Raw genomic sequence first — 16,737 nt, 5'->3', positions numbered from 1 at the left:
AAAAGAAAAAAGCGATGCGAGAGATCGCGAGAAAAAATGCCCTTCTGTACTAATTTTGGCCACTTGTTAATTTAACTTGAGCGTGTGAAGGTGAGATTTGGAGCTGTGTCATTGTAAACTCATGTGACTTTAGTTCTTAATGTATACAGCAATAATAAACAATATAGGTGTTTAGTATATCGTATTACAGCTAAATTCATGTCCAAACAGAAGTCGTGGAAAGCATAGGCCTTCGTTCTGTTTCGAACGAACGTAAATATTTCTACATCTTAATCAGTAAAATCGAAAAAAATGTACGAAGACCAATCGGTTAATTTGCGTGCTGTCAACCGATGTGATGATGAAGATAATATCAGAGTTAGGAATAATTCAACACTTCTATCGTCCTCATGCCCACAACTCAATGTAAGTATAATGTTTGTAACATTGGTGTCTATAATAGGTATGCATACTATGTATGACATAAGATCTATTATAATACTTTATGTGATTATCTGGCTACTCAGAACAGGTTGATTAGTAGTAACGTAACAATTGAAGGTAATAACTTACGCATATGAGTCGATATGACATAAACGGTACCTTGTTTTTTAAAAGATAGACCCCTATGGTTAAGTAAGCCAGACTGGAGTAGATTTTAATATTTTATGAATCTTTACATCTGAGCCATATTTTATTATTTTCACTTGTGACTTATTGATAACCTGAAATAACCAGGTTTTCCCTATAACACTTTGTTATACTTCATTTTTTGTTCCATTGTTTACAATACTCAGTGTGTTTAGTACTACATTCCACAACATTTATAAAAATTCTCATTGCTAGATATACTGTTTTAATTTTGTATTCCGTGTAAGCACCAAAATTTATTCCATAATCAGTTTTGATGTCAAATAAAATTTGATCGTAAGTGTGCAAGAACCAATAGGAATTAGGTACTGACACATTAATTAAATAAGTGAGAATAACCAAACTGTGGACCTTATTCTAATTAGACTACCACATAAAGATGAATCACAAGGGTGGATAATCCCTTTGCAAGACTTTTATATAAAATGGCTGTCGTTTTGTTGTTAATTCCTTTCTCTTTGTTGTTGTATTAACATTAATTAACCCAGTTTTTGCTACTGTAACGGAAGAGATAATTAAACATTTTGGTATGTTATATATTATTATGTTTATATAACAAATAACAATGTCTTGTTTTTTAGATAATTAACAATGGTTCAGATAGCGATGATAAGGAAGAGGAAGCCTTGTTTCCTGAAGGTGTGTTTGTTGTTGATAAAACCATAGAACAACTTATCATATATTGAACAGTATACTGTTACAAACTGTTTCTTGCTGCATGCAAGACTGTAAATTCTATGTCAAAGATTTAAATATTAAGAATATGGTAATTCTACTAAACTGCATAAAATTGCATAGGCCATGCATAGCTTATTGATTTGCATGCTTTGAAAACAGTCCCACTTCTGCTTAAAGTGTTATACATAAATAAAAGTCTGTTTAGTTTGTATGTAATCCCAAAAATTAAGGTTAATGTTTTAAATACGCCTGCTTTACTTATTATACTTATAATCTGTTGAAGTGTTGTTTTAAGTAAAAGCCATGTAGTGATTGCCCATGCATCCCAATTAACTGCTGTTCAGTTTTGGCATGTCCTTACACCTAAACAATTAATCTTTCTATATTTGCCAAGTCTTACACATCCTTAGCTACAATGCATTTTCCCACAGGTCAATTACTAAATGTAAACCAGTCAGCACACAGTGCATTGGGATATATAGATAACCCTGTACTTGCTGCAAAGGAGATTAGCCACCATGCTAAAGAAACTCTGCATAATGCTATTGACAAAGTAGATCGCTTCGCCCACAAAGTGTGGGATGGCCGGTAAGTGAATAAAAGTTAATAAGCTTCTTAGCTTATACAAAACAGTCCTAAATTTAATGCAACAGTAGCAATCACTCTGAGGATATATTTCCATAAGCAGTTTAATGTTATTGTTTATTTGAATCACAATTGCTGTTCTTCTTTAACTAGTACATTAATTTCACATAGATATTTGCTTTTTTAATTTAAATACGTAAGCTAGACTGTGTACAAACGTTATACCAGCATGTTGTTTTTGCACATTGTGTTGATTAAATTGAGGGTCACTAAAAGCTCTTTTAATCCAAACTAACCACGGCATGTAATCCATTCCACAGTTGGAGAGTAGTATCATTTTTCCAGCTTCAGGAATGGCAGCAAGATAATGAGTTTCTCCACCATTGGCATAGGCCACAAATGCCGTGCTTTAAAGCTTGTTTTGGCTCAATATTTCGACTCCACACAGAAACAGGAAACATTTGGACTCATTTAATAGGTGAGTGGGATAAACTTTGGACCTCTGTTACAATGTCTATGTGGCATATGTTTTTCTGCTTACCAATAAGTTTTTATGTTATATGTTTATTCTTTAATTCTAACTTATTCGGAATGTTACTGTGCCAAGTGTTACACATTGACTTTTAAAGTATATAAATGATTAACTGACTTTACATTATACAAACTATTTAGCAATAACAGACTAACAGTATTTTGATTTTAGTGTTCAAAATATATAGGAATGGTTTAACAGGTTTAACAAACTGTTTTTTTACCTCTGCATTTATTAACAAATTATAAGATTAAGTGATTCAAATACATACATTTACAGGTTTCGTTTTATTCATTGGGATATGCATATACTTTCTATGCCTCCCTGCAACACAATTCATTAGCGAATGGCAGGAAAAAGTTGTTTTTTTCCTGTTTTTCCTCGGAGCCGTCCTCTGTTTATGTTTTTCTACACTTTTCCACACAATGGGTTGTCATTCTGAAAGGGTTTTTAGAATTTTTGGAAAGTAAGTGATTTAATAATATTTACACAAGGTTTAATCCTTTTAAATACTAAAACAGAAATTCTATTATACGTGGGTAAGGTCACTGACAAATCCTGACAACCTATAGGGCTGTAAGTTTTCACAACTGAGTTGGCCTATTATCTCAGGTCCTCAACAGTAAGGATTCTAAATAGACAAAAATATTGGTTTATATTCTGCTGAATTCATATTCTATGTAAGTTGATTGCTGATTCGAAGTACATAAAAGCAGGATGTACACACTGTGTGGTTTCTCAATGGCTTGCCCCACTTTGTACGGTGTATCCTGTTATACACAACGGCTGTCTTTGTTACACCATTTGCACCTGCAGTTTCCATATGTTTCCCTGCATTTTAATTATAGGAAGATTGCAGCTTAATTAACAGTGACCATGGATGCAGATGCCCGAATCATTCTACATTCTTTCTTTACAAATCCTCTTTGTCTTAAGTTAACAACATAATGAAAATAAAATTCTTCTTTTAGGTTAGATTATTCTGGAATAGCTCTTATGATAATGGGCTCCTTTGTTCCTTGGATCTACTATTCATTCTATTGCGACATAGAACCCAAGGTAAATAATTTATGCAACCAAGCACTTGTTACTAATTTATTACTGCACTGCATTAACTTATCTAGTGTTTAACGACTTTCAGTTAGTGGATTATTCTCTTTTCTTCGTTGTTTTAATTAATCTAACCATGTTACTGTATTCAAAAAATAAAAAAGCGAATGTTTATGAGTTCAAAACAATGTTTAAAAAAACAAACAAATCTTTCTTCCAAAAACTCGAAAAGGTTTTAAAAGCTGTGCCACACTGTCTCACACTATGGTGTAGGAGTTCTCAAAAAATCCAAAGCAAATTACATGTAGGATCACTTTTCAGTCTCGGCATGCTGTTATATTTACACGGGATCTATTTATAAACATATTGCTTACCTGAATACTGTAGCAACTCCTGTCCTTGTCATACAGCTATTAATATGTTCCATATCTTCAGGTGATTTACATGTCATGTGTTTGTGTTCTTGGTGTCTTGTGCATTGTGATATCTCAATGGGAAAAGTTCAGTACAGCAAAATATAGAAGTGTTCGTGCAGGTCAGACCCCTAATTGTATCTCATAATAGTATTTACCCATAGCACCATTCATTAACCATTATCATTATAAATATGACTTGTTGTTTTAATGGTCCTATTCATTTTCCTACAGTTTGCATACAAATTTGTTTTTTCTGATTGTATATGCTGTTAAAGTGAAACTTAATAATAAACCTCCAGCCAAATTCCTTATAACCAACAATGTCTATAATCTGTTAAATTTAGTAGATCTAAAGCTACTAATACAGAAATATATGTATCATTTTGGTGGTTTTGTGTTTTGTGGTTAGGTATTAAATACAACGCCAATTTATAAACCTCAGCATAGAAATCTTATATGGTTGCCTATCGACAACTAAAACCATTGTTTTGTTCAACATAGTTAGTTTACTTTTACAGTTATTTTTATTGCCCATATGTTATGGCATGTTGTTGTTGTATAACAATCACCAATGTTTTCGACAGTGTTGTTTGCTGCACTTGGTTTAAGTGGGATTGTACCAGCTGTACATACAATGGTTCGACAAGGATTCCTTAGATCCGTTACAGTTGGCCAACTTGGATGGCTCATTCTCATGGCTGTCCTTTATCTAACAGGTACATGTAATGTATCGCAACCTGCCTTTTTTATTGCGGTTTTTAAAATATTCTTTGAGCGACATTTTTAGAAATTTAGGACGACATTTTTAGAAATTTAGGATGTATGATAATTTTTATAATGTATGTTCAGACAGTAATATTGTTGTCTTTATATATATACTGAGTAGAGAATATTGGTAATTAGTATACATGCCCAAGGGTATTAGGTTTGCTTTAGGTTATAACAAACTTCATTATGAAGACTAGTAGAACCAAAATTTAACTCATTGTCTAAATTAAAACATTTTATAATTTTACAAATTATTAAACAAATTGTATTTTCCCTAAAGTTATCTTAAAATCTAATTGAAAGCAGTGCAACAGTATATTGGTATTAATGTTTTTGCTTGTCATAAACAGGAAAATTTTCTATTTCTAAGATATTCTTGTTCCTGTTTGCACTAGAGCAAAATAGATTGTTGTTTACTCTGCTGTAAATCCTGCTTTCTATTATTTAATGGTTAATCAGTTTGTCATGTATGTTACCTCAAACAACATTGTAAATTATGTATTTTATATTTCAGGAGCATTTCTTTATGCAAAAAGAATACCGGAGAGATATTTCCCAGGAAAATGTGATCTATGGGTAAGTAAATTAGCTGTGTACAGAGTTATTTAGTTTTAATGTTTAGATAAAGAGAGTTTATGTGATAACAAAAAATAGCTAGATTATTTTGTAATGTTGTTGGGTTGATCTTCTTTTTTTACTAAGTCATTATATTCCATCTGGGTAAGGTCCCGCAGCATGACATGGCATGGGTCGTAGGATTTAGGCCAGAATTGGCCCATTGCCCCAAGTTCGCTCATTTATCTACTGTGTATTATCAATACATTTATAGGTATTAATAAGGCATTTATACCAAACAAGTGTACACCATAAAAAAGTAAACCTCAGTCCCCAAGATATGGTCTTGACTATTCCACTGAGCACTACATCATAAAATAAAGGAATAATAGTGTTTGTTTTGCATGGCTTATACAAATTATTATGTTGCCTCGCAACAAACATTACAGCATTGTTCATATAGAATGTGTATCACATGGTGAGAGTGTTACGTCACAAAACCCTTTGTTACATAACCAACAAACATAAGCAGCAGTGCTTATCAAATGACAATGCATTTTTGTTATTGAATAATATTACTGCTGGTTACTAATTAATGTATGGATTTTATATCACGTCATAATAGGTTTGGTTTTAACTAGAGCTGTAACAAAATAAAACTATCCTCTAAATGTTTACATTGTTTGTTTAAAGCATGGTGTCCCACACCTATCCCCAGGGGTTTCAAACAAAAACTCTGTTTTATGGTTTTCTAAAACATTGATTAACATAACAGCATGTATATACATATGACAAAATTGTTGTTTTATATCACTTTTATCATAGCCCGAAACTAACATGTTGTTACAACTATCATTTTTACTTCTGAAATCACTGAAAATGGTTTTTGTTTTAAAACACCTATAATAAAAACAATTAGGTCATATATATAAAATAACTTCACTTCCCCCCAAACAATGCAGTTTTTTATTTAGTTTCAGAGCCACCAAATATTCCATATCCTTGTAGTGTTGGCAGCTGTGGTTCACTTCCATGGGATTTCAAATCTTCAGCAATTTCGCTTTTTAGATGGCGGGCAATGCATGGCTAATGTTTAATTTTTTAATTCGTAATTCAAAAATAATTTATTATAAGTTCTTTAAAAAGTCGATTTATGGTTTGCTATGCATTCTTGGATGCACAAGTCTTGGCAGATTTAAGATAAAGAGACTTTATTTATACCTTTATGTTTCTGCTATAATTTTTGAATATATGTGAAAATTCACAAATTTGTGAAAATATATGTTTTTGTTGAATAAATATAATTTAGCACTTTCACAACAACGCACATCACTTCAGAGTTTACTTCCTTTAATTATTTTAAATTACCAAAAACTGCTATTTTATTATATTTTTTAGTTTAACTATATGAAATTTATAAAACAGCTTATGTTAAAATAGGCAATTTTGCTAAAAAATCTGTGTGACCTAGGATATGTGCTTAAACCTTTCATATGTTGTTTTACACAACCTAAATACCCCTTAAAGGTGTGTTAAAACCAGATAACATTGTCTTTCTGTTCCTTATATTTGTTTACTTGTGTGCAACCAATTCCTGGTGGGCATTGTAGTTATATTCATACACGGGGTGTTATCTAAGGGAGTTTTGCACAATTTTGTGGTTTTCAGTTTTTAGAAACTTTTATGTGCGGTAATTTTACTTTTTTGTTGGTAATTGGTTTCTTCACGATCACTTATTACAATTCCCTCACTTAAATGTAAAGAGTTGTTAAAATATGTCAAATATGGATGGGTTGAGATAAAAACGCCACAGTAGAATTGCAAGATTGAACAGTTACTAATGCGAGATGCTATGATACTTATAGACCCCTTGGTCACTGTCAAGTTATAATGTTGGTGTCTTCTTATACACCAGACACACATGGTGTAGTCATAAACCTCATGCTCACTTTTATATTATAGTATGTCTCTCTAGAAAGAGTTAGCCGTGTTTTGTTCATGATTTCATATTTATTCTTCCCATCATAAATAATGTCCATTTCCTTACTTGGATAAAAAAATGTTTGTATGACAGAACAAGAAAAATGTTAGTGAATAATAATGTTGCAGTGAAAAAATGTTTTAACTTCACATAAACTTTCTGTACAACAGGTAAGCAACAAACCACACCAACCCCCCTCCCAATCCTGCGCCAATTGCGATGTCAATGCTTTGTGATGTCATAGATGAATCATCGCTAAGTAGGGAGACATCTAGTGATGCTAGGTCTGGGTAGTCTCTTAGCTCCTCCCAGGTTCTGAACACTAAAAAGAAAGAAAACAGGAAGTTTAAGACATGGGATGTGAGAATGAAGTTGTGCGAAAATGACTGACCAAGAAGAAAATGAAAAGGAATGTAGAAAGCCACTAATCGCCCGATGCCATAATTAAAACAGTTTTAATCCCATATTTTTAGTCTAGTGTACAGAGTTCTTTGATATGCAAAATGGAAGAGAAAAGCCACAATTATGTTGGCCATGTTGCTGCAAATGTTTTTAAAAACTGCATTAATAGTAAAAGCAGTTTTCAAAGTGGATGGTAAAGTTATATAACAACAGCATTATTTCATAACCTGAGAATTTCTTTTAATAATAGTTGCAATATTATATTCTAATTAATGTTTACCTATTGCTTTTATTGATTGTGGATCTAATTGGTGGCCATTTCCACCAAACAAACCTCTGTTGACCAACACTGCTTCTTTGAATGTATAAACCAACTCTGTCTGTTGTGAAGGTAATATTCGTGAACAATTTTATCAAATGTGAATAATATTATAATAACTTCTGTGTTACAGATTATTGAAGAACATCATGTTTTCTAATATAAACATGATATATCATTGACATACATAGTGCAGAGTATTTGTAATTTCAATTTGATCTTTTATCTGCAGTTGACCAAGACTTTTAAACCTTGAAGATATGACAGTTTGAGCCGTGTACTCTACGAACAACTTATTTCTTACACCCCTTGTTAATTTCATGACAGTAATGTTCAAAACTTTGAGAAATCTTTCTTTGACAAGCCTTGTTGCATAATATGTTGCATTGATCTGGTGAAAATATATTCATCAATTATTTTTCTTAATCCTGGAAGTTATAACAAAATTCCTAATATCTGTAATAAATATTTTATACATTGACAGGAATCCGTGAATTTGTTGTTTTTTTTGTATTACCTACAGTTTGGACAGGTCAGCAGTTTAGTTAAAATTATGGTAAAGTGTGTTGCCCAAAGACACAACTTCTCATAAATAGCAGCAGCATTGTTTGTCAAGACAAATAAATATAAGATTTTGCCTTGGAAATATTTTGGCCCTGGACTTTAAAAAGTAAACAATTTATTTGTTTTAATATTTACTGTTATGAAAGATGCTTACATCATGTTCAAATTGTTCTTTCAGTCTTGTATGCTGCGATGATCCAGGGACCATGTATGTTGGTTCATATGAGTAATTGATAACTCTAAATCCCCCTGTGAATGTGACCATACGTGTTGTGCTGTTTCCCACCAAACCATGTCTGTGTATTACAGGCTCAGTTCCTGTACATAAATTATAATGTTGGGGAATATAATGGCATGCATGTGTAACAACAGCTTCACTTTATATGCTGTTGTTTGGTTGTGCTGCCTAAATTTAGGATTCCATTCATGAGAAATATAGGCTCGTACACTATGGAAAAAAGCAGGTGAGCCTGAATTTGCGTAAACTTTTTATCAAAACACTGCATATTACCAATGTTTGTTTCTGTTCTTGTGGTTGTGCCTGCTGTGGTTGTTTCCATTGTAGTCATTTGAGTTGTTGTAGTTGTAGACATGCACTCTCGTATGCAGAGCTTTTTATAATGTAAAATTGAAACAGGTATTAGGATTTATTTCAAGTAAATGTAGGGGGTGATTATACCAATGTAGGTGTAACATTTGTGGTATTTTCTTTTACCTTAGACGTAGTTACTTGGTATCTAAATTGATGATACATTATCCGATCTCCCAAAACTGTTCCTGATGCGAATAAAATGTGTCGACACTCGGTGTCGGTAAAGGATAAGTCGCTGCCAACATCCAAAGTATTGCGCAATCGTGAGAACTGAAATGAATAGAATATGATGGGGTTATTATTCATTTATATAACCTATAATGGCAAGACTCTATTGTTTTAATAGATATATATCCCCATTCACAAAGATAAAAATGTTCATGAAAAATGATGTTGATTTCATTCGTACAATTTCATCCATATGAATACAAATATCTATAGATGTAAATACAAAGGTTTAAACCACATTAACTTGTCACCTGTATTGTGGTAACTCCGTTGGAGTAATTTCCACTGACATTAACAATATTTTGTTCTTCATCGATAGCTGGCTCAAATCTTCCACTTGCCCATCTGACCATAAAAATCATATAAATCTAATCAAGACAAATAAATAAATGCTATTTCATTTACTCTTACCTATCTTGTACTACAGTGTTTCCATTTGCATCAATCCAGCCAACATATACATCAGTGTTTGGCATGAAACGGTCATCACTGATGCCAATCCCAAGCCATCCTTGTGTCCTAGACTGAAAAACATTGTTACAGCACATTTCAACTGCATTTCATATGTTAAGGTATTATAAGACTATGTCTTTAGCCGGCGTTTAGTTTTTACATTTTAAAACTTTTCTTTTCTAACGCAGTAGTACCTTTTTACCAACACTTAAATTAATAATTTTGTTCTATATTTAGAACTAAAACAGTATTCAATTAAAAAAATTACACCTTTAATGTAAATGTGATGACATCATTCGTAAGTGACCAAGATATATGATACAAACAATTGAAAGCTTTCCCACAGTGGCAGTTCAATGGCATTTTTAACACACCAGATTTAGTTGAACATTGTACTGGTGGTGTAGTTGTAGGTGCTGTGGTCAGAGGTTGGTTTAAACCTATACAAATAAAGCAATAATAAAAATAATGTATTTGCTTGTTTTGATTTTTATAGTTTTGTAATATAATTTTATTTCAGATCATTGCACCTAACACCCCCATGCCCCCAGTTGACTAGCCAAAGTACTACCACTGGTAAAACGACAGACATGATATTAACTTTGACTAGTGAAGTTACCTCTTTTAGAAGTAAGTTTGATTTATTTGATGTAAAATAGGAAGGTAATGTAATAGTTACTAAAACGAAAGGTAAAAGGACCACAGATCTTTAAAAGGTGAAATCTTTCAGCGAAAAAAAAAGTACTAAAGGCAATAACAGCTCACATACAATGCCATACATGCAGTCACTTACTATTGAGATTAATTGTTGCAAAACCTCGCTGTGTGATGGATGTACCGTGGTATTTAAGTTCATCATGGCGGTAGAACCTGCATTAATACAAAGTTAATGTTTTGTATTTAGAACACTGTACCCAATAGACAGAAGGCATTGCAATATTTATCAGAACCAAACATAGTGCCCATAATACTAGCCATTGGGGTAATGGGTTAATTCTGGCCTAAATCTCAGGTCCAATGGCGTGATGTAGGACTATACCACAGTCATTATATACCATGCTATTCATAAACGAACTATATATGCTTTACTTAAAATTCACAAGCTACACTGGTCAAATCGTTAAACATGCCGCATTGAATTGTTGCAAAAAAAAAAATAAAGTTCAACCTGTAATCTGTAGCTGTGCAAGCTTCAATCCCTGATGCGGGTGTGTGGACATATTGGCCGACCTCCTGGCCTTTGGCCCAAATAAAATGCATCGGCTCAAACAGAATAGAGTGATCGGTAAAATGAGTGGCTAAAATAAATTCAAAACAGTATTTAATATGATTTGATTTTGTGGTGGTAGCCTTTCGGTATTGGCTCTATTTATTAACCTTTTGGAGAATTTATTTTGACAGTCCACATTTCAGTTGTTTGATCACAATAGCCACTCACCCACAGCTTTCTTCCTCACAATGACAGTTGTCCATCCATCCACTTGTGATCCAGCAGCAGCTATAATATCATCACGCCCACCATAAACCTTATCCCTTCTTGGTGTAGATCTATCTCTTGTATAGGAGTCCTCAACTCTCAGTAAGTTTCCTAAAACACAATAGCTAATGCTTTATTAGAGAACCAACAAAAATATTTTATTTCATTTAACTGTTACCTTTAACAGACCCTATAATGATGTCTGTACAATCCATTGGGTGTAATCTTAGTGTTTGAGAACTTCCACCAAACCCGGATGGTTCTGGTTCACCAGATGGTTCTGGTCCACCAGATGGTTCTGGTTCACCAGATGGTTCTGGTTCACCAGATGGTTCTGGTCCACCAGATGGTTCTGGTCCACCAGATGGTTCTGGTTCACCAGATGGTTCTGGTCCACCAGATGGTTCTGGTTCACCAGATGGTTCTGGTTCAACAGATGGTTCTGGTTCAACAGATGGTTCTGGTCCACCAGATGGTTCTGGTTCAACAGATGGTTCTGGTTCACCAGATGGTTCTGGTTCACTTGTTGGTTCTGGTTCACCAGATGGTTCTACTGATGGTTCTGGTTCTCCATCTGGTTCTGGTTCATCAGATGGTTCTGGTTCAACAGATGGTTCTGGTTCACCAGATGGTTCTGGTTCACCAAATGGTTCTGGTTCTACTGATGGTTCTGGTTCACCAGATGGTTCTGGTTCACCAAATGGTTCTGGTTCTACTGATGGTTCTGGTTCACCAGATGGTTCTGGTCCACCAGATGGTTCTGGTTCTACTGATGGTTCTGGTTCACCAGGTGGTTCTGGTTCACTAGATGGTTCCGGTTCACTAGATGGTTCCGGTTCACTAGATGGTTCTGGTTCTACATGTGGTTCCGGTTCACTTGTTGGTTCTGGTTCTACAGGTGGTTCTGGTTCACTTGTTGGTTCTGATTCGCCAGATGGTTCTGGTTCACTAGATGGTTCTGGTTCACCATATGGCTCTGGTTCTACAGATGGTTTTGGTTCACTCGTTGGTTCTGGTTCACTTGTTGGTTCTGGTTCGCTTGTTGGTTCTGGTTCGCCAGATGGTTCTGGTTCACTTGTTGGATCTGGTTCGCCAGATGGTCGTTCTACTAAACCAGTACCACAGTTTGTTGACATCGTGGATACCAACGCGTCTTCAATCTGTTTTTCAGGGTCTATGTGCGCACTCTGTTGATTAAAATGACTCATGAAAGTTCGCATACAAGTGCATTCTTTAATGTGCACATACAGTCTATATGAGGGTTTATGCGTTCATTATAGGTACTGTATAGCTTTCACTTTAACGGTATGCAAATAGGTTTATGAACCACTTTGATTAATTTTGACTTAGTGTCTTGCAACACCATAAGTTTCTAGTGACGTGTTATGTTAGCCTTATTTAACCACACCCACACGTCATTCGACTTACAGCAGTAGATTTCCTCACAGTTACAATTTCTTCAAACCGAGCTTGGTCGTTCCTCAGCGCTGGTATTAAACGACAGCCTACTTGGTTAAGAGGTCTCCAACCAATTCCAACCCAGCTGTTTGTTCTTGCCTCGACGGCTATTTCTACTTCAGCCGAATCTTGTAGATATTTCAAATACAGTCTAACGTTCCCTGGACTTAAATTGAACATGGTATACCCGTTGTTATTGGAAAGTTCTGGCACTTCTGGGAGCTGCGATTCTACATTGAAAGAATAAATGTAACTTGGTTAGCCTCGCGTGGCCCTAAAACGACTTATTATAACACGGTTGATGTACTATTTCATACACCTTGTGTACGGTTCCGACACTGACTTCACCATTGGCTAGAGTGTAAAAACGCTTCGAATGTATAAGGCATGTATGCGTACCTTTATTGCATTGTGTTCCCAGCCATCCTGGGTTACAGTAGCACACGAGCTTAGGGTATGTTGTGCTTCTTGTGTCGATACATTGCCCGTTGTTGCTGCAGTCGCGGTCCGACCAGCATTCGTCTGTGTATAAATGATGATCGTTTTATAAGTGTTCGAAACGTCTACAAGACTCTAAAACTTGAAATGCTGTGCAACTACAGACTACACCTTAATATCGTTGAAAAATGTTATTCAATTTGAACGATGATCACACAGCGAAGTTTTACAGATGCGCCATACAAGTGTCTCATTTCCCTCCAAAAAATGTTGCATTAATTTACAATGGCTTATATACGCCGAGACATACACCTCCACAGTGTAGACATTGGTTGAGCAATATACTTTGCGAAGCTGATACCCAGTTGTGCATGGATCATATACCTTTGTATTGGCATCTATCGCCCGTGTATAGGCGTGGGCAGTTGCAGTTCCCAGATGTCGTGTTGCACCATCCTTGGTTTAAACATTTCCCATCAAAGCAAAGATTTGGTTGCCTTGGTATGATAGCGATATCCGAACAACTCCAAAACATGTAGCTAGAACTCCATTCAGAGGCTTGTCTTAGTAATCTAAGCGTGCAGGAGTCGCACACAAATCCGCGTGGAAGCGAGACGGTCACAGATTGAAGTCTGAAATTATTACGTTCGAAATAGAGCGATATTCATGCATAAATGGACCGTTATAACGATAAAGCCAGGATACACGAAAGGTTCTTTAAATGTATAGTATAGGGTGGGGTTAGATGGAACACTTTTAGAAATCGTGTTTTAAACAATTAACCACGCGTTCTAAAGAAGTCGTGAGGTAACGTTTTTAAAATTCTTTGAATATTCTTTGTTTACTACCAGATGCGATTAAAAAAACAGAATGATAAACTGTCCCATCTTCCCCCACCCTACTGTAACTATAAAGCAGCACACCGACAATATATTATTCATATACCGCCGTTTCGACGTATATGAAACATCTTGCAATTTGTATATTCATGAACAGTGAGTCTTATAGTTTGTCTATAGCTCAGGTTTAAATAAAGAACTCACTTACGTTGAATCGTTGTTAAAAGCGAACCTTCTTCCTGTAAGGTCTGCCAGGACTCGAAATTCTAACCCTGGTCTATCTCGTATGACTTGTACTTGTATACCGCCCTTGATGCATAAGTATATGTGACATTGGTATTTAAGAGACAGATTTCATACGTCGTGAGAATACGGTTATAGTTCAGTAAATTAAATTTGTTTACTACCAAATGTCAACATGTCCCATCTTATACCCAAACCTGTTATATTTCATAAAACCGCGCGTAAAACAGTTTTTAGTTTTGTTTTAATTTACTTACCCGATGTGAATACGCTAAGTGCCACGTCACGTTTATTTCCGAGCCTTCCACAAACGTAGTTCGTCTTTCTGTGTTTAAATACGTCGTTTATTAATCTCAGATGACTAGTTTTTTATTCCCGCTTGTGAAACGTTTACGAGTATTTAGAGACTCGTAAACAATTATGACAGCGCGTTGTTATTTACGAAATAAACTTAAATAAGCAGCGAAATATTTATGTGTAGTCACGCTTTCTAATCTATTGCAATCCGTACTTATATAAAGTATATAGCTGGTACGTTCTTGTATGTATACTACACATGCAGGTTTATGTGTTATCTCGGTAGACAATCTAAGAATTTATCCAGCGATATATTCTCGTGGTGCGTATAAGTTTCAAGGCATACCGATAATATCTATAATTACATATTTTGTTAGTTCCAACTAAATGCAGATTAAACACAGACTGTCAAACAAACCAGCAACCAAAGGAGAAATATGCAATAATAGGCCAACTCTGCTGGCCTAAAACCCAGCTAGTTAAAGTGCCGCGCCATATTTAGGTTCCTATCCCCTAAAAAATGATAAAACAGACTGTTATAGTACAGTAAAGGAAGACGGGACACTTGTAGCACATAATATCCAATAAATGTCCTGATTGTGTTTTAAACAATTAACAACGGTCTATATGGAAGTTGCGAGGATACGGTTTTATATTTCTTTAAATCTTCTTTGTATACTACCAAATGGGACGAGAAGTAGAATGAAAAGATGTCCCATCTTCTCCCAACCTATATAACAAACTGATATAAAAACATTCCATCCACCAACCGTTAGGATTGGGTGGGAACCCGCATGGGCCTCTTGTTCTTCCGTTGTCCAGAAAATCCAATTCATATTGCCTTGCCGGTGGGTACGTGAGCCTTACGTGGCCATAACACAGGTTATATAATGTAAGCAACAAGATACAGCGAATATAATCCATAACGGCTAATCGCTTTTCACCTTATGTAAAACATTATAGCTGCATAACAGTTTTAAACAGGGAGTTCGGTTATACCTAACGGCTGCGTTTAAACTGTACATTTTGAATCGTCTGTGTTTTCTTTATAGCGCTGAGTATGGAAAAGTCATTATAATATTAACTACAAACGGAAATGAATAATGGCTATACGACAAACATTAAACACGCTATGGGTAAAGCGCATACACAACTAATGTGTTAAATGCGTGACCATTTCTCACCGTCTTGATATTGCACTAAATCAAAACAATATAGGTTTTCCCACTATATATGCGACTTTACATTATATACACCTTGCAAAAAAGGCAAAATATAGTAGAGGGAGGGGAAAGATGGGACTTCTTTAGCACATAATATTCAAATATCCTGATTTGTTTACTACAAAATGCGACGAAAAATGGAATGAAAAGGTGTCCCATCTTCCCCCACCCTACTATGTATAGTTAAAAATATAACGCAATCAACAGTATACTTAATTCCTCGTTTAGCGAACAAAAATAAATATAGTTTTATAAAATAGCGCTTTAATTCAGCGCAATACACACTTCTAAATCTTTATAACCTACGACTTCAACGAAACTTTGATTAATAAACGCGACAAATATTTCTACCCGGGGCAGTTTTGGCACGCTGAATACTTCGCCAAATAAAGAGGAATATACAATTTTTAAACACTGCTACTGAATAAAACACTTATAGAAATTTATTTTTGCAAGCTATATCTATACTTATCTTGCATGCAAAGTGGGTAACTTTGTTATACATACAAAAATATGCTTTCTACAAAAGCTGTCACTTGGGACAATTTGTCTATTTTTCCTGCACTCTTAGGACTTGTAAAATCTGCTAACTAGGGTCTATTCGTCACGCAAATCTAATGACAAGAAGCTTTATGTTTGTTTATAAGTGCATGCGTTTTATAGAAACGTGGTTCCGTAACCACTTAGACCAGGCCTCGGGATATAGAAAGGGAATTACGATTTTGTGATGTTTTGGGAAGATAAATTGATGCGAACGATGAAAGATACCATAGCTTTGTTGCTACTGTAAATTTTGATTCCCACAGAAAAGATCGAACTTGGCATATGCGTTATACGAATGGCAGGTTTTTAATGTAGCATGTCAATAAGCGAAGAACCTTAAACACGCTGGGCATTAAACAATCTTTTTCGCCATTTTATAGAAATTTTCCGTATAGTATTAAAACATGGTACTTCTATGTAATAACCAAAGCCCTGAGGCCGCTCATGGCCTACTTAATACATTAGT

General features: G+C 34.9%; 2 protein-coding genes and 1 long non-coding RNA gene across 4 annotated transcripts; 2 read left to right on the top strand and 1 right to left on the bottom strand.

Annotated features, from left to right (window-relative positions):
• Positions 1–92: 92 nt before the first annotated feature.
• Positions 93–6,976, top strand: LOC149736914 (adiponectin receptor protein 1-like). The gene is made up of 10 exons (XM_089876244.1): positions 93–405; positions 1,212–1,269; positions 1,740–1,896; positions 2,214–2,371; positions 2,705–2,891; positions 3,397–3,484; positions 3,911–4,010; positions 4,476–4,607; positions 5,174–5,235; positions 6,189–6,976. Exons 1-10 carry the CDS (start codon positions 292–294, stop codon positions 6,309–6,311), a joined length of 1,179 nt encoding a protein of 392 aa, XP_089732370.1. The 5' UTR covers positions 93–291; the 3' UTR covers positions 6,312–6,976.
• On the bottom strand, positions 6,313–16,279 carry LOC149736912 (uncharacterized). Of its 2 annotated transcripts, none has more exons than XM_089876226.1 (19): positions 15,276–16,279; positions 14,466–14,533; positions 14,174–14,274; positions 13,511–13,758; positions 13,088–13,210; positions 12,659–12,918; positions 11,409–12,417; positions 11,192–11,341; positions 10,922–11,051; positions 10,547–10,623; positions 10,024–10,193; positions 9,712–9,824; positions 9,552–9,645; positions 9,196–9,342; positions 8,992–9,091; positions 8,635–8,798; positions 8,104–8,307; positions 7,878–7,977; positions 6,313–7,517 (listed from the first exon to the last, which is right to left on the bottom strand). In XM_089876226.1, the coding sequence occupies exons 1-19, from the start codon at positions 15,427–15,429 to the stop codon at positions 7,342–7,344; spliced, it is 3,588 nt and encodes a 1,195-aa protein (XP_089732352.1). In that variant the 5' UTR covers positions 15,430–16,279; the 3' UTR covers positions 6,313–7,341. The 2 variants fall into 2 exon arrangements, with proteins under 2 accessions (XP_089732352.1, XP_089732354.1); XM_089876228.1 differs by having other exon boundaries at positions 7,878–7,980; positions 8,146–8,307.
• Positions 8,793–11,601, top strand: LOC149736913 (uncharacterized). Its single transcript, XR_016384873.1, has 5 exons — positions 8,793–8,944; positions 9,728–9,872; positions 10,274–10,383; positions 10,484–11,332; positions 11,418–11,601. It is a non-coding gene; the product is annotated as an uncharacterized LOC149736913 (long non-coding RNA).
• Positions 16,280–16,737: the final 458 nt, after the last annotated feature.

Source organism: Ciona robusta, chromosome 4 (assembly GCF_009617815.1).
Source record: "Ciona robusta chromosome 4, ASM961781v2".
Lineage (NCBI taxonomy): Eukaryota > Metazoa > Chordata > Ascidiacea > Phlebobranchia > Cionidae > Ciona > Ciona robusta.
The sequence above is the reverse complement of the archived record's forward strand: the minus strand, read 5'-3'. Positions and strand labels throughout refer to the sequence as shown.

Excerpts from the sequence above, each read along its gene's own strand:
- LOC149736912 (XM_089876226.1), bottom strand. The coding sequence starts at position 15,429 with ATGGATTATATTCGCTGTATCTTGTTGCTTACATTATATAACCTGTGT. Across the intron at positions 14,534-15,275 it reads GTTCCCACCCAATCCTAACG|AAAGACGAACTACGTTTGTG; the intron begins GTTGGTGGATGG and ends ATTTAAACACAG. Across the intron at positions 8,308-8,634 it reads AAGAACAATTTGAACATGAT|ATCAATGCAACATATTATGC; the intron begins GTAAGCATCTTT and ends TATTTTCACCAG.
- LOC149736914 (XM_089876244.1), top strand. The coding sequence starts at position 292 with ATGTACGAAGACCAATCGGTTAATTTGCGTGCTGTCAACCGATGTGAT. Across the intron at positions 406-1,211 it reads CCTCATGCCCACAACTCAAT|ATAATTAACAATGGTTCAGA; the intron begins GTAAGTATAATG and ends CTTGTTTTTTAG. Across the intron at positions 2,372-2,704 it reads CATTTGGACTCATTTAATAG|GTTTCGTTTTATTCATTGGG; the intron begins GTGAGTGGGATA and ends ATACATTTACAG.